This window comes from Wyeomyia smithii, chromosome 1 (genome assembly GCF_029784165.1).
Source record: "Wyeomyia smithii strain HCP4-BCI-WySm-NY-G18 chromosome 1, ASM2978416v1, whole genome shotgun sequence".
NCBI lineage: Eukaryota > Metazoa > Arthropoda > Insecta > Diptera > Culicidae > Wyeomyia > Wyeomyia smithii.
In genome coordinates, this window is record NC_073694.1 from 52,601,285 (window position 1) to 52,624,839 (window position 23,555).

At 40.1% G+C, this 23,555-nt stretch overlaps 1 protein-coding gene across 8 annotated transcripts in view; it reads right to left on the minus strand.

Moving 5' to 3' along the window:
• Positions 1–139: 139 nt before the first annotated feature.
• The window catches only part of LOC129726855 (anoctamin-1-like), a 48,815-nt gene continuing 25,399 nt past the window's right edge, over positions 140–23,555 (minus strand). For 6 of the 8 annotated variants that reach the window (XM_055684070.1, XM_055684061.1, XM_055684016.1 and 3 more), the window contains 6 exons: positions 19,393–20,057; positions 3,556–4,525; positions 3,264–3,496; positions 2,570–3,197; positions 2,305–2,510; positions 140–1,805 (listed from right to left, as the gene is read on the minus strand). In XM_055684070.1, the coding sequence (XP_055540045.1) occupies positions 1,167–1,805; positions 2,305–2,510; positions 2,570–3,197; positions 3,264–3,496; positions 3,556–4,525; positions 19,393–19,833 (3,117 nt within the window). In that variant the 5' untranslated portion in view covers positions 19,834–20,057 and the 3' untranslated portion in view covers positions 140–1,166. Of the gene's footprint in view, positions 1,806–2,304; positions 2,511–2,569; positions 3,198–3,263; positions 3,497–3,555; positions 4,526–16,965; positions 17,572–19,392; positions 20,058–23,555 lie in introns of those variants that run through there. The other 2 variants (XM_055684052.1, XM_055684079.1) reach the window with 2 other exon arrangements.

A 23,555-nucleotide genomic window follows, 5' to 3' on the forward strand; every position in this document is an offset into this window, starting at 1 on the left:
TGTTGTTATTTCTACTTTTCTTTTTTCGACTCTAAGCAAAGTCATGCTATTTTTTAATTCTAATTTAAGGAGTAAATGTAGTAATGAAGATAGAAAATTAAACTAACTGAAAATATGATTGTAGAAACTACGAAAAATATAGTTCAGCAGGTGGGACTCGAACCCACAACTTATTTCTTTAATACAGATTCATCGTGTTAATTCAACTTCAATATATCGTTCTGTAATGGCGTATTATTTTGGTGTATTGCTAGCGAGAAGTTTTACCTTGAACTTCCAGTTTGGCATCACTCAATCCTGCTTTCGAATTGTTGGACGAAAATTTTATCACATCATGTCTTTGCTCTTTGATCTTTAGAAGTACCTAGATTATCTTGTACTATGTCATAATGAGCAGTTAGAAATTAGTTGCTAGGAGAGTTGATTAGAATTACTCCTATTACACAAGAACACACCTGTTGGGATGGTTTCCATATTCGCCGCAGGCTGATTTCTAGCTCAGGATGCGCAGTGTGTTGCATCACACAGCCCTTCTACCGGCTTCACTTCACTGTTACCGTGCCATTTCTGCATTTTTTTATTTTATTTCCCTAAAATTAGCAGCAATTTTTTTTAACCAATATAAAATAAATTATCACTCACGACTTACATTAGGAATACAATTTAGCAACGAAATTTTACCTTTTTAGCTGATGCACCAGGAGACAGTGTTGCTAGTTAAACGTTTTTTCTTTCTAATCGCGTCAATTGTATAAAGTTTAACATTACTTATTTGATCATTTCTTTTTTTATCTTGATAGAAATAAATATTCGTTTAAATGTTTGTCCGATTTCATATTCAATGTAAAGTTTATATAACAAATATATGCCCGTCTTGTTTCGTTTGTGCATGCAATTTAGTAGTTTTAGTTTAGTATAGGAAAGGTTTGTTCTAAATTGGCTGGCATTTCGAGAGAAAAAAATTTGGTTCTTCTTAAGGCTACCTACGGTTGTTCTAAGCATTTCTGCTGGGGTGCGTTTCCTGAAAGCACACGCCTTACACTATAATTAATTAGAAAAAAGTAACACCAAAAAGGCATATCAGTACAGTTGGTAGCTGTGAGTTGTATAATCGGAGTCACACTATACAAAACCGTTTGTTTTGTCTTCTGCGTGGCCCCTAGAATCTATACTCTGGAAGTGACTATCTCGCACTCCTGAAAGCGATCGTGTCCCCCAGTTGCCGGCTTACTAGCAGGCCTCCGACGGTGTCTCATCGCATACGGATCCGCGGCCTCATCTATCTCGATCGATCCAATGGATGCTCCGTACTCACCGGGACTGCTGTGCTGCTGGCGGAGTGGCAGCTTCCCATTCCTCTGCAAACCTCCGCCGCATTTGCGCTCCTGCGTTCGCTGCTTTTCGCGCTGAATGATAAACTCATTCGTCAGGTACTGTTCGCGTTTGATCTGATCCTGAAGGCGACCGGGTGTGTCCGGGATTGCCCAAGCTACTACGATCTGTACAAAGCTCACAAGGTTTTGATAGATGACCACAAACGCCAACCGGATCGCAAGGATGTGCCAGTAGATGAGAGGACGCTTGTATGCTCGTTCCACTCCAGGTGGGTTGCGGTACTCCTGGTAGCGGCATTCGGTGACATTTTCGAACTTGGACTCAATCGGAGCGACTCCCGGCTCGAAGTCACTAACGTTAAAGTAGGCAAGTGTGTGGTTAAGGAAACCGGTATCCGATCTGTTTTCGCTCACAACGTTTAAGTAGACCAACAGGGGGATGAAGTTGGACGAAAAAGCGATTATAAATGCCTACGAAAGGAAAAAGAAAGTTTTCAATGATATTTAAAGACATTGAATATGGTACTACACAAAACTATAAATTGTATATTTATCTTCAAAATTTGCGCATTTGTTTGACAGTGTTCGAAATTTCGGTTATGAGTTTCTGTCCTAGAAATTTCACAGAGAATGGATGATCATTTTTTTAGAGGTTATCTACAAAAATATTTCACCGCTTTATGTTAGACCATACTAGGTTAGACCTGAACTTTGACCGAACATAAGTAGGTAATTGAATATAAACCTATCGAGGACCAAGCGTCACCATTGAAACAAAACAGATGGAGTCACGTGGTAATCTACTTAGAGAGATTTCCGCTCTCCTAATGAAATTTTTTTTTCCATAAATTGATTCGTAAAATACCACCAATTTCATTAACTCAACAAAGGCGAGCAAAACTTTGAGTTTCCATTGATAAACATAGCAAACTCTGCAATCAAGTTGTAAAATCATCCATGTTATACTCACACTAGAGATGACAGCGATTTTCCCCAGCACATGCATAACGTTGTACCAGATTCCAATGTCTCGTACCCGCTGCGGAACCGCTCGTTTGTAGTACAAAAGAAACTTCTTCGCGTCCAATCTTGTCTCGAAAACATTATTCAGAAGAGCAAACAGGGGCGCCAACGGAAAAGCTGCCACAAAAATAGTTATGAATCCGTACTGAATAACTGTAAAAGAGCGCTAAAATGAGTCTCATGAAAAAACTCACATCACCAGCGAAACCTACTCATCTTCAAGTACTCCTCAAACAAACTCCTATCATGCCAGCTGATCAGAGTGAAGTCTTTGGTCCACTGGTTGCAGCAGATCAGCTTTTCGCCGCTTTCCGAATCTTCCGACTCCATGCCCAATACGTTTCGAAACTCGCGAAACTTTTGCCACAGAAATGGCAGCAGAATTTCCAGAATAAGCGAAATCAACTGCTTGCCAACCATTATGATAGCCAGCTGGATGCACAGTTCCATCAGGCAACCGCCCGGACTGCACTCTTCCTGCCGCAGGGTTAGTATCCGGTTGTATTTGGCCGGATAGCCAGGGAACTTCCCCTTAATGAATGCGATGTAGAAAATCGAGCTGTAATAGTTGATGAACTGGAAAAGATAGATCTTCAGCGTGAGGCTTTCATTGTATTCGCTCTGTGTCCTGCGATATTCCTTGTCTGTCATGCAGACCGCTACGTAGTCGTACACGTAATTCAGCACGGTTGAAATGAGCAGATTGATGACGGCTGCTGTTGCCGGTAGTAGGACTAACTTGGAGGACACCGTATCGGGAGTACCGTAAATGTTTCGAGACGTCATCAGAGACATTCGGTAAACCACGATTCCGAAGACGGCAGCGACTGCGAGGATGATCTAAATTAAAAAAGAAGCCATGTTGAAAAAGACAAGATCATTCCGAGTTTGTTATTATTCACGCACAAAAAGAAAGATGACCGAATAGCTGTACAGAAAGCTGGGAAAACGTTTGGACCAGAACGGCGGGGATGGCTCTTGGGTACCGGTCACAATGTTGAAGATGGTTTTTTTGCTGTTTTTCAGTCTTGCCAAGTACTGTGGGCGTGGAGGTTCCGCGAGGGAACAGTAATCCGTGACGCCCCACCTGTGCTGGAGGGCGGAAGAGTAACGTTTCCACATTTCCAGATAAAGTGTTGCTAAAATTGGATAAAAGTTGGGCTTAGTTCGGTTCTTTCGTTTTAAATTTCGGACTCACCCCAAATAGACATGAACACAGCGAAAACGATGGTGAAATTGTTATCAAAAATGTACGCCAACTGCGAGGTAGTACACGTTGTATTTAGATACCAATAGTCGCATTTGGCATCACACTGAGGGCACATAATCGTACCATTGTCATTGCAAATGTCCTGGCTGATTCGGTTGCTGCTATAGGTTAACAGTCCGTAGAAGAAGCATATCAAACCCACGACCGAAGCCGATATTAGCATGTGCGTGTAGAATCCCAGCCAGGCAAAATACATAGCAATCTTGACCCCGAAGTATTCCTTAATGTGATCAAGGGGTTGGTGTTTGATCCACCGCACCACCGAAGCCCACTCCTGCAGCAGTAGCGTTCGTTGGCACTGGAGCTCGGGCAGATCAGGACTCCCATCGTGCAGGGGATACGCATCTAAATAAACACCATCATTAAGCAGTTTGCGCAAACCAATATCATACTTCTCCTCCTCGCTATCGCTAAAATATGTCCGCTCTAGAATAAAATGCGCCACCGCTATTCGGATGCTCGGTGTAAAAAACTCCGGTGCTTCGTCATCAAACAAGTAGGACTTCTCTCGGCAGTACTCATGCTGTAGCTGGTACTCTTTTTTCTGGAATTTGTCCCGGTCAATGATGACGAACTTGAACAATGGTCGTCTAAACAGCCGCGCCAGCATACTGTTCAGACTAAAATCCTTCGGTATGATATTTTCCTGATCCTTCAGCTTGACGATCGGCATCTGCATCTTCATGATCTCACAGTACCGGGACAAAACCTCCCGTGGGACGTGAATCTTAACGAAATGAATTCGCTGTGAACTTTCCACCTCTATTTCCAGACCCTCGGCGATCAGATTTTGCTGGTAGGTAGCCCGCTTCCGCGTTGCCACCCTGTCGGCGATTTGTCCATTGAAGGCCAGTATGAAGTCGACCACTCGGTTGCCGTCCTGGAAGCGGTTCCATGTCTGTTAGGAGGAAAAACCGAAAAAAACCGTTATTGGTTGGTAAGTAAGAAAAAAGGAACGGAAACAAAAGGCCAAATTTGCTACCGTCTGTTAGCCTTTGATCAACGTTACATAGTTTGCTGTACAAATTTGGTTAGGGTTATGTTAGTTACAGAAAATGTTATGTATGTTAGTATGCTGCGTCCTTACACTTTATTTTTCTCATTTCCTTAGGGATTGAAAATTTCTACCAAATTTTTACTGTTAGTATCAACAAGGTTTGGTGGCCAAATTCCGACGAAAGGGATTGCTGTGCAGTAGACCCCGTTGCACACACTTCGTTACCACATTTACTATAGTGGCGTCAAGGCAGCAGAATGAGAATTCCGGTGGAGGCCCGTATATAAGTGTTGAGGGTTAAGGGCAGATTCTTCAATCAACGCTTACGCACAGTCTAACGATAATCTGATGACGTCAAAAATGAACATCGATGTTGGTCGCTATCTCGTTGTATGTAAAATCCGCGCACGGATGTCGAATGTGCTGAAATCTCGCACAGAAATGACGATGCGTTACAACATCCTACAGTTGAAAGCGGATGCTGTCAAAAAAGGTGGATGAACTTGAATAAACATTACTTCATTTTTCATAGAGATACATTCATAATGAACAAATAAAAATTTAACATTTGGCAAAGGTCCGTTACAGGCCATCCCAAAGAAATCTTCGGTTGGACGATACTGAGGTGGATTCGGTGGGTTGCGTATTTGGGGTTCGAATGGAATCGAGTGGTTGTTCTGGGAGGTTTGTTTTTTTGAGGTAAAGTGTTTTTGTTCAAGCATTCGTTCTGGTATACAACTTGATTGATAGCCAAACCACTAGGCTTAAACCTTGATTAAGACAAGAAGGGTTTTTTCTGTTCACTACCCGGCCTTTCGCTATCCTTCTGGCGGATTATTGTGGAGGTTTGCAGAAAATTACACACAGTCAAAACCGATAGATATTCGTTTTTAAAATGGTTTACCGTGAACTTTTTGTCACAATTGTTAAGCAGTTCATAGCGAACTGTACAATGCGCCTGCAGAATGCTCCTTATGTCGACGCCATTTTGAACAGCACGGGGCATTAGGGTGGCGATGGGATGTATTGAAAAAATGTCAAAATGTCATTGGTTCTAGGAGCAGATTCCTATTTCTGACTTACGCTGGTCGAGGGCAACATAGTTGCTCATTAGGCGCTCACTTCTTCAGCATAGGCTACTATGGGGCCACATAGGCGACTACTCCGCTATGGACAAGGATAGCGGCTGGGAGAGGGACCCATTTAAATAAAATGAATATTACAACAGCAGAAGAGGAATTGACGGTAGAGGTTAATGGGCTGCTTAATCCATTCGCCAGAGACCACATCGCACGGTCTCCACCGAAACTATCAGATCAGATGTAGGGAAGGTTGGCGCGTAAGTTGGTACGCCTAATGCGACACCAACCGGAGTCGGTAAAGTTAGTGCAAAGACGAGCACGCCACGCACAACGTGCAACGGTAGAAAACCAGATGAATACGCTCCCGAGTGTTGAGGAGATTCTCAAGTTCACGGACGAACGTAGCAACATGTCGAAAGACTCAATACAGAGTCTTCTGTCGCTACGTATCTGCATCAACGAAGAGGGCCGAGGACGCGGAAAAGCGTACGCAAGCGCCAGAAAAAGCGATTGAACAGCGCAAACGGACGAGTTAAATTTCGCAGAGGTTTGCTCGCCAAAGAGGACAAGGCAGTCTCTGGGGGACACGGCTCCCGCGAGCACCAAAAGACGGTTGATGGAGCTGAGCCCAGAGGCTTCCTCGTCAACTGGGCCACCTCGGCCCAAGGAAAAGAAGGGTGAAGCTACGGGTAACGGTCCATGGACTATCATACACTAAGCGGCAAAAGCGGGCCAAGCGTGAAAAACTCCCCGATAAGCCGTGTAAAGGTAAGGCGAAGAGTAAGGATGACGCGCTCATTTTCAAGACTGATGTGTCTAAGTAGCGGAAGTCTTGAAGGCCATGAAAGTTGATGCCCAGCTCAAAGACCTCGGCGCAGATGTTAGGACAATCCGTTGGTTCCGTACCGGTGAGATGATCCTGGAACTCTGCCAAGAGGTAAAGGGAAAGGGCTCTACGTGTAAAACGGTAGCCCAAAAGGTGCTTGGCCCAAAAGGTGCTCCAGTTTAAGAACCTAGACGAGATTACCGTAGGGTGCGACATTGCATAAGCCTTCGATAAGCCGTGTGGAGTGGTGGTTACCGCCGATGCCATTCGCCTCCGTAAGGGCCCAGCAGGAACCCAGGTAACCACCATAAAACTCCCACTAGAGAAAGGAAAGAACGCCTTGAAGATGGCAAAACTAAAGGTCGGCTGGTCGGCATACCCCCTGGGTACCTTTTAGCAGTCCGATGTCTGCTTCAGGTGCTTTTAGAGCGGGTATGGATCCTGGTCGTGCAAAGGGCCCGACCGGTCTAAATGTCAATATAATTGACGGGCCGAACGCCGTAGGTTGTCTCAGGTGACTTCAACGCATAGGCTGTCGAGTGGGGAAGTCGCTGGAGCAGCCGGAACCAGTTAGAAGCATTGGCGAAGCATAACTTGGATCTGGCTAACATCTACGATAAGTGCACTGACAACAGAAACGGTGGGTAGTTGATTGTCGATGTGACGTTCTGCAGCCCGGGACTGATCACGAGCTAGAAGGTAGACGACGGTCACACTATTAGCGACCACAAGTCGGTGCGCTATAATGTAGATCACAACGCGAGGCGACTAGCGACAGGTAGAGCGAATACTTCAACCATCCGCAGCTGGGAAATATCGCATTTTAATACTAATGTATTTGGGGAAGTAATTGAAAAAGAACATGAAGGTTGGAGTCCCGCCCGAGTGCTGATCAACTAACTGCTTTACTATCGCGGGCGTACGTCGCCACGATCCCGAGGATTAGGTCACCTAGAAACGGAGGGCGGCCTGATGCGATAGCAGACCAGCGCAGAGCGTGCCCTCGTGCGAGGCGGAGATTTCAGCGGGTGCATACCGACATGCAAAGAGAGGAGCGTCGTACCGCATTCCCGTCTTCAGAAGCTACGCTCAAGAGCGCAATTAAAGCAAGCAATCGAGCCTGCTTTGACAGACTATGCGCTGACGCCAACCCGAATTCGTGGGGTGACTCTTACAGCATCGTAAAGGTCACCAGCGGTGTTAGCGCGGATCATTAAGGAACTATTTCCACGCCACGATCCATGTCCCTGACTTCGTTGTTGAACCACCACGAACTGTGAGTGACGGCGGCAGAGGTCGAGGAGGCGGTAAGGATTACGAACGAAGAACTCTTTGATATCACAAACTCTTCGAAGGTGAGCAAGGCACCGGAACTAGACGGAATCCCGAACCTGGCCATAAAGGAAGCCTCCGGCTTGTTCAGGCGTCAATATTTCAGATTCCAGCACGGTGTTTTTAACAAGCTTCTCAGATACAGACGTTTGCTGCTCTCCAAACAAGTGCCTCGATTAGCTCACCAGTCTGAAAGATGTTGTTTTCGCAGTGAAAGATATTCTCTTACACGCTGGTGATTCTCTGAGGAGAAAGGACAAGCCTGCTGGAAATGAATTCCGTTTTTCGTCAAAACCCCAAAAACGCCAGTAAAATTTGTTTCGATTATGAACTTTGTCCATCACAGTAACAAATTCTTATGCGAAGCTAAGTCGCAGCTACATATCAGTTTCTTATACAATGACAAAAGAAGCGCAGGAGGCGGAGCCAATTGCAACATTTTCGATGTTTCAACACACGTTTCAAGAATGAAACAGCAATGTGTGTGCACTTATGCGTGGAACTTGATAGCAACATGGTAAATGCTGCATGGTCAAATTTCAACAACGCAGATGTATCGTAGCAGCAATGTTTCTATGAGCAAAAGATGCCATTTTGTGCTACTGGTTCACGTTTCTTGAATCAAAACTCATTTTTGAGAAGATATTCAAAAAATGTATTGATGATTACAAATATTTTTAGAACTGAAACCACGGTGCTCCCACAGACCGTTATTATAAAAGAAAATGCACCAAAGAATCTGAGTACACCATTCGATTCGTTATGACGTCCAGAATCTCTGGTCAAAATTTTAAAATCATCGTACGGTACATTTTTGAGTAATGCCCTTTTGCAGGTCGTGAAGTACAAAAAAGTGATATTAAAACAACGAAATACTCCATGTGAAGCACGTTTTTCAGCCACAATTTTATGAAACAACTTCCAAAATAGTTTCTATATATTTCAAGTATTATATTTCAATACATTAACAATTGGTGAAAAGATTTATTTGAAAAACCCACAGTGCACAGTGGTCTTAACTCGAAAAATCATGATCGTTCTAGATTTTACTGTTAAAAACGGATTTTATGTACTCAATGTCTTCAGCAAAATTGTTCAATAGAACAAAACCTTACTTCTGACATTTTTAGTTTTTCGATCAATCCACCTAACAGTTAGATAAAAAAATATTTTTTCTATTTTTCAATATACCAGATTGCTTTCTTCAGCAAAGTTATGGAAAACTTTTAAGAAAAACAATTGCTGAATACTGCGATGTCCTATCTGTACGTTGAACACGACAAAATAGAGTTTTTTGTGGAACACCCCTACTTAAAATCAGTTTTTTGTATATAATTTCGTCTGTAATGGTCAAAACAATGCAAAATGTTCTAAGAATTCATGCATTCAACTAGGTTTTCCTCAAAACTTTGTAAAATTTATTTTTTTGACAATCACAGAAAAAATTATAGAGAAAAAACTGATTTTAAGGAGGGGTGTTCCACAAAAAACTCTATTTTGTCGAGTCCAACGTACAGATAGGACATCGCAGTATTCAGCAATTGTTTTTCTTTTAAAGTTTTCCACAACTTTGCTGAAGGAAGCAATCCGGTATATTGAAAATTAGAATAAATATTTTTCTTATCTAACTGTTAGGTGGATTGATCGAAAAACCAAAAACGTCAAAAGTAAGGCCTTGTTCTATGAAACAATTTTGCTGAAGACATTAAGTACATAAAATCAATTTTTTATAGTCAAATCTAGAACGATCACGATTTTTCGAATTAAGGCCACTGTGCACTGTGGGATTTTTAAATAAATCTTTCCACCAATTGTAAATGTCTTGAAATATAATACTTGAAATATGTAGAAACTATTTTGGAAGTTGTTTCATAAATTTGTGGTTGAAAAACGTGCTTTACATGGAGTATCTTCGTTTTAATATTACTTTTTTGTACTTCACGACCTTCAAAAGGGCATTACTCAAAAATGTACCGTACGATGATTTTGAAATTTTGACCAGAGATTCTGGACGCCATAACGAATCAAATCGTGTACTCAGATTCTTTGGTGCATTTTTTTTATAATAACGGTCTGTGGGAGCACCGTGAAACGGTTTGTTAGATCGGTGTGACGGCTTCGGCAAAGTTGTAGATAAAAATTTTATCTAGCCGAAAAAAAGTATACGTCACATCATTTTTTTTCTTAAGAAAAGAAGTTGAAAAAAAATTTGAAATTGGTTATCTAAAAAAGCTCATTTAAAAAAATCTTTTTTTTTAACGAAAACTTCAAAAGATTGACTAAACGAACTGCGAACTACTTCACATTTTTAATGCAAAATGCCAAATTTCGGGTTTGGAATACAGTGATCACCCGATTGTATCACCCCCTTTATGATGTTTGGGGTGATAAAATAGGGAAAGTGATAAAATCGGGAATTTTTTTATTAATATTTTGTTATGAAAGATGGTAAACCAATAATTCAATACGTAAAATCAGCGATTCAAATTACTACAAGAAATCCAATCATATGAAAAGCAGTTCTATCTGTCTGTCTGTCTCTCTGATCTTTATAGACGTGGAAACTACTGTACAAAACGGCGTGAAAATTTTTATGTAGAGGTTTTTGAAGCCGGAAAAGGTTATTAGAGAAGCTCGAGACCCCTACCTCTTCTTAAAGGGAGGGCTCTCATACGAATATAACACAAACTTCTGCGTAACTTGAAAACTAATCAAGTTAATGGAGTCAAATTTGACATAGTGATCTTTTTAGGAGTAAAAAATATGACAATGGTAACTTGACACCCCTCCCTTCTCTTCATTCACACGCAAGCAGAAAACAGAGGGAAACAAATCGATGGCGTAGTTGAAACAACACCGATGAATTTGAAAATAAAAATTAATCGAGGATGCTGTCTACAGACTTTTGAAGACGAAAGTTTGTATCTTAACCCAAGTTAATTTTCAGACGAACTTCGAAAAAATCACTATGGATTTTCATAAACATTTTTTAGTATTGATTGAAGCTTTTTAGAGGTTCAACTGAAGACCGTCTGAAGGCGGCACTGGGCACTAGAGGGTTAACTGACAGTGGAACTGCCACTTGTGAATAATTGCGAGATTTGGAGATGGTGGACGTGCAATTACCCCTACAAATATTATTATATGGCAAATAGCTTGTTTATTTTAATAGATAAAACATAATATTTTTTGCAAAAACATGCATTTTTGGAAGGCTGATAACTTTGTAGATGGTTTAAAAATTCGGAAAAATGTGGGAAAAAGTTAGATCGAAAATTGGAATTTTTTGTGCCTTTTGAAAAAAAAAACTTTATATGGTTCGCTGAAGACACTATGCGTCTATCTAAATCAAATGAAGATGGAAATTTTCTATCTAGCTATTAGGTGAATTGATCACCCATTTTCCTATATCAAAAGATGCGTTGTTTGATGGCCTAAACAATGTATGAATATACGTTATGGCTTGAACTATTATTCAATTAATCGAACGAAAACCCCAAAATAAAACACTGTGCAATGGCATATATCAAGATGGCTTGACAAAATAATTTTTTTTTAATTCTTTTATCACCAATATTTAGTGGTTAATTTGTGAGTTCGAAATCCAATTTGTGGTTAAGTGGTTTCCATGAAATTTTCAAAAAACTGAGTCAAGCCATCTTGAAACATGATTTTGGTTTAAATGAATCGGACAACGATGATATATACATCAATCAAAAGCTCTTAATTTGTGGTTCACGAAAATGTAATTTAAAGATCATAATTACTAGTGTTTTGTACGTAAATTTGTGTTTTATTATTCACGTAGTTCTACGTTTTGTTTATTTGTTGTTGACGCTGCTGGCCACTAGTGGCGTTGGCTGTTTGCGGTGTTTGTCACTGCTATACTCAAAGCCGGATTTAAGGGGAGGACTGGGGGGCCCGGCCCCAGGCCCCCACAAATCGAGAAAAAGTTTGTTGACGTAGGACTACGTCTTTGTTTTCTATACTAGATTACACTTTGTGAAATTGAAAATGAAACTGGCAAATGTTGCGTCAGATTTCAAACGATTATAGCAAGCGAACGACTTAATGCATCTTAGTCATTTATATGTCGGTGGGTAGATAAAATGTGTTCCAATTTTTTGATATAATGTTCAACATTGTTGCTTTACTGCTTAATGGTGGAAAACGGTGAAAAGTTTCAAGATCGAACTTTTCCATACATTTCCCTCGTTATTGGCTTGCTTCCCGAGCATAGATAACAATAACATGGACGAAATAAATTCTACTGCCTACATATTTTGACTCAACAAAGTGTTTTGGTTTGTTTGTTTTTCTCTAAGCTGTGTGGCCACGCCCTAATGGCAAAGACCTACTGTGAACTCGATACAAAAGACTGCGTGTAGAAAATTCAGCTTCAGTTTAGTTTGTTACACAATAGCGAGTGCAGTGCAGCTGAGCTGCATACGAGTCAACTTCCAGGCAGTGCGGAGCATGTTACCTTTATTTTGCACTAGTTGAACGTTCCCGGCGATGCTCGGGATCAAAGGTTTTAAATTTAAGAATCATTTTTTATAATTCATTACTGCTTTAGCACAACTTACTTAAAAAATATTTCACATCTTATACGTTCATCATCACTTTAAATACGTCAATATTTTGAGAACAGAACACACATAAACTGGAAGTCGCCATATCGGATTTCCAAACGACGTATGGAGTTCCACTTTCGAAATTATTGAAATGGTTGGCCAAATACCACTTTAGGTTTTTTTTTCTGAAGCCGGAAGCCGCCGTTTTGGAAAATGTTGTGTGGAGTCATCCCAGTTTCGAATATACCTATACTGGGTGATATTCGGGCTATTTGACAATCGCTTACAGTTAAACCTCTTTTTAGGAAATTAGAGTAAGTAAGAAGAATTGAGCATGACCATTCATGCTTATTTCTCCTCTATAATGAAATCTAAAGAGATGTTTGTGCTTTTTTCAGAACGAAAATGTTTGTTGGTGTCCAAGGAACAGGTCTGAGAAGAAGTGAAGGTTTTCTGATAACTAAAAATTGTGCTTTAATCCACAAAACTATGTAGAAAATAAAAAATGACTTTCAATGCTTAAGTCGCCTCTTAATCTATGTTCAAACCAATGAAATGGGACCTTTCCTCCAGCTAAATGTTCCAAGATCTAGTTTGGGTAAAGGTAAAAAAGTAAATCGAATCCCGTAATGTGTTACTATTCACAAATCTACGAATACATCAGAAATGTAAATTTTTTATGCTCGACTCGCACTGATTCAAAACATGGATTTTTCTGCAAAAAAATATTTGGAAATAATAAAGAAACAACGAACATTTTATTGAAAGAAAAATCGCATGTCATCGTTTTGAATTTTGATGTAGATGCGACTTGAGCTTATGCTTAAAAAGTCAAAGTTTCGCATGTATTATATGTTTTTCAAAAAGAAAAATCACAGAGTATTTTAAGATGTTTCTTTGTATGCAGAAAATCATCTTCAAAAATGCTTTGAACATACGTAGTTTTTTGATATTATGTCGGCTTTTAGCAATAAGATACGTGTTATTTTTTCTCAAATGTCTTTCCTGAACATTAACTAACATTTTATTGGAAAACAATCACATATCATAGCTTTGAATTTTGATTTGCAGTCAAATTGAGCCTAAATATTCATGACTTTGCACGTTTTACTTAGTTTTGTGAATAATATCTACATTTTCAGTAATCAGATACCTAACATTTCTTCTCAAATGTCATTCCTGAACATGAACGAACATTTCATTGAAAAAAACCACATGTCATCGCTTTGAATTATGATTTAGAGACAAATTAAGCCTAAAAATCTTGGTTTTGCATTTATCACGTAGATTTATTTAAATTTCAAATGATCAGGTACTTATTATTTTCCCTTAATTTCATCTTAAAAAAACACAGATCATAGATTCGAATTTTGATTTAGAGGTAAATTCAGTATGAAAAGTCATGATTTCGCATGTTTCACGTAGTTTTGTGATTATTATCTCGAATTGTAGTAATCAAATACCTGTTATTTTTACTCGAATGTTTTTATTTAACATCAACGAACTTTTTAATGAAAAAAAAATCACATGTCATCTCTTTGAGTCGAATTTGGATTGCTTTCCTTAGAAAGTACATTTTCGTTACCGGTATCCTTTTTACCAACAAATTTACACACATTCATTTTGCGCCTGGTTGGCTTGGTGTTGGCTTAGTTCCCCGAATCTCGATATTTACCATATTCCCCACACGGACGCTCAGTATAGCAGTGACAAACACCACAAACAGCCAACGCCACTAGCGGCCAGCAGCGTCAACAACAAATAAACAAAACGTAGAGCTCCGTGAATAATAAAACACAAATTTCTGTCCAAACACGCAAAAGTTCAAGCTTTCATCATCCTATGTGTCCTTTCAATGCGCACAGAATTTGCTCTGACTTCGCACAACCAATGCGTGATACGCATAACGCAAAAGTTGTACAAGGAATACATTGACAGAGATCAAAATCAGAAAATGTATCATATACACAAAAATCGTAATGTCTCGGTAAACTTCGGCTTCGGGCGAACGATCAGTTTCGAGGCGCTCAAAAAACCGTTCTTTACTTTCGCGAGCCGGTGCGTATCAACGGCTCGTGCATCCCTAAAAATCGTCAGCAACCGAAACAGCCAATGGCGAGCCTTGTTGCCGCGGAAGTTATTGACGCTGGTGCCAGTAACGCAGAACCGTATGCATGTGAATGAAACCAGAGTCATAATTAAATGCAAAATGTTTTGGACTAATCTCATGTTTTTGTTTATTGTTAATGATTGAATGATGTTTTCAAATGACCTGATTCATGAAAGTGAATCGATTAGACAATAATTTCTTCAATGGAGTCATTACCCAACTTATCAGTATTGATTGCTGGTTGCACTGTTTTAACGATGCCAACCTTCTGAACATCGGCTGATGCTTTATAAGTGTAGTGGTTTGGAGCTGCGCAATACATTCAAAATACGCTATAGCATCAAATGCGTTATGCCCAACGCACATGCGTTGTACTGGTTCCATTTTTAATCAGTAAATGCGCTAATTTCGCTCATAAATGATCTGGTTACGCACACTCCAACTTTTGCGTGTAGTTATGATCTTAAAATTACATTTTCGTGAACCACAAATTAAGAGCTTTCGATTGATGTATACATCATCGTTGTCCGATTCATTTGAAGCAAAATCATGTTTCAAGATGGCTTGACTCAGTTTTTTGAAAATTTCTCGGAAACCACTTAATCACAAATTACCACAAATTGGATTTCGAACCTTTTTTGATGAAATGTTAGATGATGATAAAATCGGGTGAAAAAGGTAAAAAAAATCGGGGGTCGATGAAATCGGGGGCAGATAAAATCGGGTACTGATATAATCGGGTGATCGCTGTATCTGTTTTTTTTTTTTAATTCTTAAATGGCACTTCAATTTAAGGGCTCTAAAATAGTTTTCTTTCTCATTTTGTAGCTATTGTTTGTTTTTTTTTTGGTTTTATACAGAAAAAAAAAACGAAAAACCTCGAACAAAATGAAACTAAGACATGCAAATAGATGATTTTCCCAGTATGAAGCGGTTTTCTATCTTTTTTCTTACGCTGATTTAAAATTCCCGGCCACCCTGCATACCGATCAAACAAGTAATTTAGATGCTAGAACTACTTTTTATCATTTATGGACACAAAATTCCCTGAAGGATTAACATAAACATTCTACACTTTGCGAACATCTGTCATCTATGTTGTGATACGGACAATCGTTATCGTCTCGATATTGTTCATTTAGGATTCAGTCTGAAGATTTGAATGTTTGGCAAGACGTGTTTTATGATTGAACCGTCTCGCAACGTTTTATCTGTATGCGCAGATAAAACATAGATAAAGATAAATTAAGGATAGACTTTAAGGCCAAACGGTGTTGAAACCAAAAATGGCCGATTTCGAGTCATCACTTCGAATTTTCCAAAGGCGCAAGACTCGGTAACCGTTAATACGCCACCCGTGAAATCTATATTTTATGTTTGCTGCGGTAAAGCAAACATAATATAGCGTTTTCACAGGGAGTGTATTATCTATCTCCGAGTCGTGTGCTTCTAAATATTCGAAGTGGTGGCTCGAAATCGGCTGTTTGTTGCTTCAATACCGTTTCACCTTAAACCATAGATTTTGCAAAAAAGCAGGCTCAAAAATAAAAAAAAAATATTCAAAACACAACAAGCTAGAAACATTGTTAATGTAACGTTGAAACTGTTAACGTAATTCAGTTCATTTACAAACTTGCCTAGCCCCATTTATTTTGCCACCTCTCGTCCTTAACGACCCGCAGTTACAGAGCATGACCAGAATAATGTAATTTCATTTCTAGTTTTGTGATTTTTTTTGTAAAGTTTCCTAAAATTAATCAATGCAATGTAGTGAAATGATGTTCTTAAAATTTGCTTACTAAGCGTTGATTACAGTTTAACAAATTTACAGATACAGATCTCAATATGCAATACAATATGTACCAATAAGGGAAGAAGTTGAGGAGTAATAAGAGTTTAAAGGCTTCTTTAAGAGGTAAAATCTGATTTCTCTCTGTGGGAAGGGGGTTTCAAACAACTTCCTATAAACAATAAATTTATGTTGTTCCAGACGGAACTACGAACGAATGCGCATGCATTAAGATAATTTTCGTTCAATTTTACTGAATCTATGAACGATGTCCGTCTCAGACCAGATTGTAAAAATTCGATGTGAATTTTTCGCTAGAGCAGCTGTTGAAAATTGTATTAGTAAACAAGGGATATTATAAAAAAAAATCGGCATATGATCGAATCGGCAACACAAATACGATGAATATTCAGGCCGGATGGTTGTTTGTATACTACACTAAACACGCTAGCCCAGACGAAAAAACAACATCTGAGTAGTAAACCACGCTCCCAGACGACTCGCACGTCATAAAACCTAAACCTAAATCTAATTATAAACTCAACACAGCATCCACAAAATCCAGCGGAAATTTTAACATTAACATAAATAGTGATCTAATGTATGCCAGAGCAGAGTACGCACGCACCCCTTTACAGTTTTTGTGTAGCTCCTCGCAGATTTTGCACATTTTCTCGTCGATTTGATTAGCACCTGCTGCTCTTCTGCTTGCTTCAACGATTTGTGTGAATATTAATTGCACTTGTTGGGCGGTTCTACCGTTCTATTGCTGAATACAGCGTGCCGAAAGACACTCACTCTGTGGGAGGAAATTTTCCCATTTCCTTCTCACATAACACACAGTAATCCTTTTATCCTTGGCACAATTTATCCCTGCCAGCGACAGGTTGGCGTCTTTTTCCCCACACTACCTCAAATGCAACTGCTGTGCACGACACAATCCGACTCCGGATGTAACCAGTTATCAAGTCTAATTCAGAGATGATTGAACAGCCAAAATTACTTCCCAAAAAATGATACTCATTCATCACACTTGAGGAGGCGTGTGTCTTTCAATTTTGATGCTTCTTCTCACTAAGCGTGTCGAATTCACAAGGCTCCGCCAACGCCGTCACTGTCACCGGGAAAAACTGACGAATCTCTGATCGTGTTCGCAGTCGAGCAGCTGAACTCAACAAGCGATTATATTTATTATTGTCCAGAGTGTTTGTATAGGTATAGCAGCGACCCTCTTGACTCGACTGCCACTTGGTGTTCTTTCGACTGAGATTTGCACGCTATCAGGTCTACTTGCTAACGAAGAAGACGTGATCTTTCTCTCGCTCGTTCGCTCCGGCCGGCTTCAGGTCGAGTTTCATCTCACAACAAAACGCCGGGTGGGAGAGCGAGTGCTCTGCTTTGAAGGTATGGCGTGCCTGAAGATGGATACCAATCGAGTGGTAAATATACTTGCATCTGTAGCGTAGTAATCTCAAGAGGATTAATCTTAAGTACAATAATGAAAATTTTTGAAACTTGATCACTTTACACAGTTCGACTTACTCAAAACTGTAGATACTTAGGCACAGTTTGAAAATTAGCGCTTGAGATTTCCTCGTAATTCCACGATGATTCATTATATTTATTTCTTTACGCTCACTTAATACCGCTCACTATGGTTACACTCTACCAAGCGGAAATAAATTTGCAATTTGCCGTATCAGAAATTAGCTATGTCCAAACAAGAGAACAAAAATAAAGGTTTCTCATGATAGACTGAAAAAATCCAACCTTTGTTCGGGTTTGAATCAAAACGGCAAATTTTGCCATTAACAACATTTTGATACAATGCGATGAGTTTGTTTAAATGTATGTTAACTTTATACTAATATGATGCGCCATTTTTGTAATTCGTTCTACAATGAATAAAATATCTGCTTTGTGGCAAAGTATTAGACGGATTTCGCGCCTACTCGTCCAAATGATGGCAGCACCCTCTCAGCGTTCAATGAAACATTGTGAGTGTATAAGCCTAAGCAACTTTGCTTACTTCACTTGTAGACTATAAAAAGGCTGCTTTTTTTAACCTTTTTAATAAACCTGTATAGGGTATCTGTTCTATAATTGTTAGGTTTGTCGGGCAGTTGATAAAGTCATACAAAGTCTTAAACTGGCAATGATGATTTGCTATGAAAGCCATTAAGAACGGATTTTTCAATCCACGTCAGATGACAAAATAGTTAATGTGAAATAGTACAAAATATTTAATACCGAATGACGTTATCACTTCCTCACTGTTAAAAGTGACTTCTCTGTAAAATAATTGAATATTTCAACTAATTGAATTCACAGCAGTTAATGTCAAAACATAACTCATTCCGTACCTTGAACACATTGTATTTCAAGGGATGAGGTTCGGCAGAGCCGAGCAGCTGAAGGTGATAATCGTTATCAGCAAACAAAAATACCGGTTCCACATTCCGACAGTGATTAGCACTGGTGGTTACTAAATTAAACCCTGTGGTGGAATAAACGTAACATATATACCGACAACTGGGCATGCAATCTAATGCTGTCTTATCAGCACTAGGTTAGATTCTGTAATCTGGTTCGTGACTGGTACAAAATATGGCAGAGAACATTTAATAAGAAAAATGTGTTAGCAGATCAGTTCGTGATTAATGATAAAATTAATTACCTAACTACAAAAGTTTACTTAATTATTCAGACGGTAGGCGAAACTAAAATAAACATAACCTACAACTGTTAGACCACATGTCATTGAGCAGGAAAATGATAGCAACAGAGTGTGTGTTATTATACCATTAAACATCATGTCATGTTAGTGGCCTTTTCCTGTTACTGGTGAAAACCCGACATCTATTGTAGGCCGCTTTCCCGCTCTATTACGCTCAGTTCGTGCCCGCCCCCACTAGCACGGTTAGGAGTTGAAACGTTTAGTATTTCCCCGTCACCATGAGGCGGTTAACGTTAGTAGTAGACAGCCGATATGCTGACCAAAGTGTGAGGGTAAATAGGAAAAAATATGATGGCAAGAATGACGCATCGCTTTTACCCTAGATTTCCACAGCGAATATGTAACTATCTGTCTTGGCTCAACATGCTTACGGTCAGCGGCGATCATGTTAGTGCTAGCGGAAGATAGAAGAGGAGAATAGTCACGAGTAGCCACCTCTTCATTGTATTTAGTTGTCAGTCCCGGTCGCTTCAGGATGCCACCGGAAACAATCGAGGATGGTCCGGCGCTGCTCCGCGGTTGCTCGTAAGGCATATTCGGTAGACCACCGTTGGTTCGGGAATCATTCAGTAGTGCTTCGGTGGTGGCCTGGATGCTTCGTATCGGTTCGGAACCGTCCACCACCACCGATGCCGAGTCCAGTGGAAGCTCCTCCGCCGAATGGTACACGGTTTGTCGCGAAAGGTACAGTGACTTCCGCTGGGTGCCATCCGAACTGACGGACACAGCGTCCAGATAGATGCTGTCCCGTTCGTCCATATCTTCGTAGTAGTCGAAATCGAGAGAACCGGTAGAGTCGGCAACGGCCAGGGGCGGTTGGTTTTGGTAGAGCAATGGCTGTTGTTGTTGGTGGAGGTAGAATTGCTGCTGCTGCTGCTGTTGATGATGATGAGGATGAGAATGACGAAGATGATTGCGATAGCTGATGCTGTTTTGGTTGTCGTCGGTTAGGTCGGGTTTTTCGCCATCCTCCAATTGGCTGACTGCAGGTTTTGTGGGTGAGAAAGAGAAAAGAAAAACTTAGTAAATCAACTGTTGACTGGAATAATTTGCTAGCAAATAGTTATTGCGTATTCACAATATCTATTTTGAGCTTAATTTTCTCATTGTTCAAATTCAAATATGTGATGAGATGAATTTAATTTTCAGCACTAGCAACGTATAACAGAATGTGCAAATAATTCGAGCAATGTCTATGTAATGAACACTTTTACACTTCTTTATAGTTGACCCAATACCAACAAACCAAGAATGTAGAAATTTATTAAAATCCAGCTATCATTTGTCAATTCTTACAACTAGCAGAGTGCTGAGATAAATTAGCAAATCTCTGAGAGGAGAAAATTCAGAATCCTTGAAAGATCCCAAATTAAGCTCAAAATAACAAAAAAATGTGTCTGAAGACCACAAGGTCAAGTTAGAAAACGAGCTCGAAGCCGCCCCAGTTAGGTTATAATACGATAAAGTGCCAAGACTAGAAAACGTTAAAAAGGAAGAATTATCCCAAATTGAGCTTGAGCTTGAACGACCGCACATAGTTGCTCCTCTGTGATCGATCTGAGCTAGTGAAGTTGTGCAAGGAACCACGTATATAGCTACTTGGGATTAGTTTGCCATCTTCAGTTTACACAAATTAAGTAGCTACCGTTTGGTATGGATCGATAACGGCACCGGCCACGTTCTTACGATTGTTAGGGTAGGGAAGGATGTTAAAGGAAGGAGATGTAGCAGTCGTTGTTGTAGGCGACCGTGTTCACCTCTGCATCTCCATGACTGCGACGGAAAGGAAGGGTTATGTCACCGTGGTAAGTGACTGAATCGGACAGCGTTGTGCGCCGATTCAACTCATTCCGAAGACGAACGGTGAGTACTTTACTTGTCAGACCCCGTGGGTCTACACGAGCGACGCGCGTGAGTGCAATTCACCACCCGAAGCATCCTGGTGGTTTAATATTTGTTTATTACTCGAATATTCTCGAAAAATAAATTTCAGCAGGCGCGTAATCATAGATTAAGCGGTGTTTGACCAATAAATAGTTAATGGGTTCAATGATGGCAATTTGGGTCACGGGTTTCTTTAAAACACGTTTTATTGTGTCAAAGCCGCCGTTTCAAGGATATATTTTCTCATCCTCAGGGCAACTACGATTAACAGTTTACAATTTACATAAATTAGTCACACGAATTAAGTTATTACATACACAACTTACAAACAAAACAAACAAGTTCTCGTCAAAATAGGGTGCATTGGTGTAAAATTGCTTTAGGTTAACTGCACTACACTATGGATATAAAATATACAAAATATTAATTGGTTTGTGACTTTTCAAAATTTAAAAAAACGCAAACGGATGAGCTACACTTACACAGTATCTTCCAACACACATCACACACGATTAAAGCCGTCGGGAAATGTTGCGTCAAAACGGAGAGAAATAATGTTGCAAAACAGAGATAGAGAGTGCTAGAGACTGTAGTAGTCTGCATCAACATGTGAGAGATCGCAGCGTGCCGGAGTAAGCGATGCTTAAGTTGTTCGTGTCCGTTCTATAATTTATTGCGGATCTGTCACATGCGATGTAACACATTTCTAACTCCTGTAATGCTTGAATCCTGTCATCCGAAGTTAAAATTCTAGTGTTGACTATATTGAAACTGTGATTGACTTCTATCGCATGCTTCATCAACGCCGTCTTTTTAAACTCATCTTCCCTTCCCTCCCTCTCAGTGCTAGAATTTCTATACTGTTCGTAGCGTTTCATGAGAGAGCGGTGCGCGGCAAGACGGTTCTTCAGTAGCTGTGTAGTCATACCAATGTATGAGCTATCGCAGTCTGCACACGGGATACGGTATATAACGTTTCTTTTTGAAAGATGCGAAGAAGAGTCTTTGAGTTTCGTGAAAAGTAGTCTGTTGGTTTTGACGCATTTGAAACTCAGACTGATATTTTCATGGTTCTTTTTAATGCTGCGTGCAAGTGCGGATGTGAGGCCGTCAACATGGTGCAAAGATCGATATACTTTTGGTTCCGAGTTTACTTCCTCAACAACGTTATTCGTGCTTTGGTTGATAAATCTGTTGATTAACCGATTTATCAGTGAGCTCGGATAGTTGTTGGTAAGCAAGTGCTCGCGTACTACCTGCTTATTTTTCGTGAGCGATTTGTTCGTCGATAATCGAAACACTCTCCCAATAAAACCGGTTGCCGTATTCAATTTCTGTGCCAGCGGGTGCATCGAGAGAAAATTAAGAATTCTCCCGGAAGCGACAGGTTTCTTATACCACTCGGTCACGATTTTTTGTTCGTTGGTTCTAATAAGAACCATATCTAAACACGGTAATCGGTTGTTATTTTCTACCTCATATGTGAATTGAATATGTGAGTCGAACCCGTTGAGAGCGTTCCTCACATATTCAATCTTGTCAGCTGGGAGAGCGGTGAACAAATCGTCGACGTATTTTTTAATGTAATCATAGAAGCATCGAGAACGATCTTCGGCATGGCCATCAGTGGTTGGCGAAATCAGATAATGTTGCGCGCGAAGCTGGCTTATTACGAAAACGAACAAGCGAAGAGCATTTTTCTTGCCAGGTGTTACGTCAGAGACGAAACGCCCCTAGAAGTCACACCACCTCTGGAGCCGCTGTCTACATTATCGACGGCTGATCGGACGTGGCCTGTCATCGGATGGGATCAAGGGAACTTGCGTGTCATCTCAGCGAGTGATCTTCTGTGAGTGTCGTCTTAATAAGTTGGGAGGATCCAGCAAGTTTGTGCGCACCTCTAAAATTATTCGCAGTTTTTCTAATTAGGGTAGGTGAGCCAGTTATGGCAAGTGCACCAGTTATGGCTATATCGCATAAGCGCAATGGTACCAGTTATGGCAATACTCCATTTAAACTCCATAGGCCATAACTGGTTCATGCCATAACTGGTACATTTTTTAGGTATTGCCATAACTGGTACTCCTCCCCTAATCAGATTTAAAATATATTCACTTAATAAATAAATTAAACTTCGGGTAAGGAATTATACTTAAAACTATTGTTAGAATTTAGTTAGTTGTTAATCTGATTGCTTATCACTAGAAAAAGGCAAAGCCTAACCTAAAGCTGAAATATAACCAAGTATAAAACGTGGTGAACGTAATTGGAGGCACTAAATGTAAGCAAAATTTATAATTTAGGAAATTTATTATTCAAAGTTTCTTGTATTAAAGGATGTTTTAACCAACCAAAAATCCCCGTGGTGGTAAAATTCAGAAACATCCTTCAGCTGGTTTAAGCAACACCAGGTATTGCGGTCCTTTGCATATGTCGCGCGCGAAAAAGCATCCAGGTATTAATTCTGAGTGCCTTCAAGGAAGCAAACGCATTTCTACCGACGCGGTTCTTTGGGGGGTACACATCGCGTTTTTCTAATCACGATATTTACCAACCGAACGAGATTTCGGCTAAACGACCACAGAAAATAAATCGCG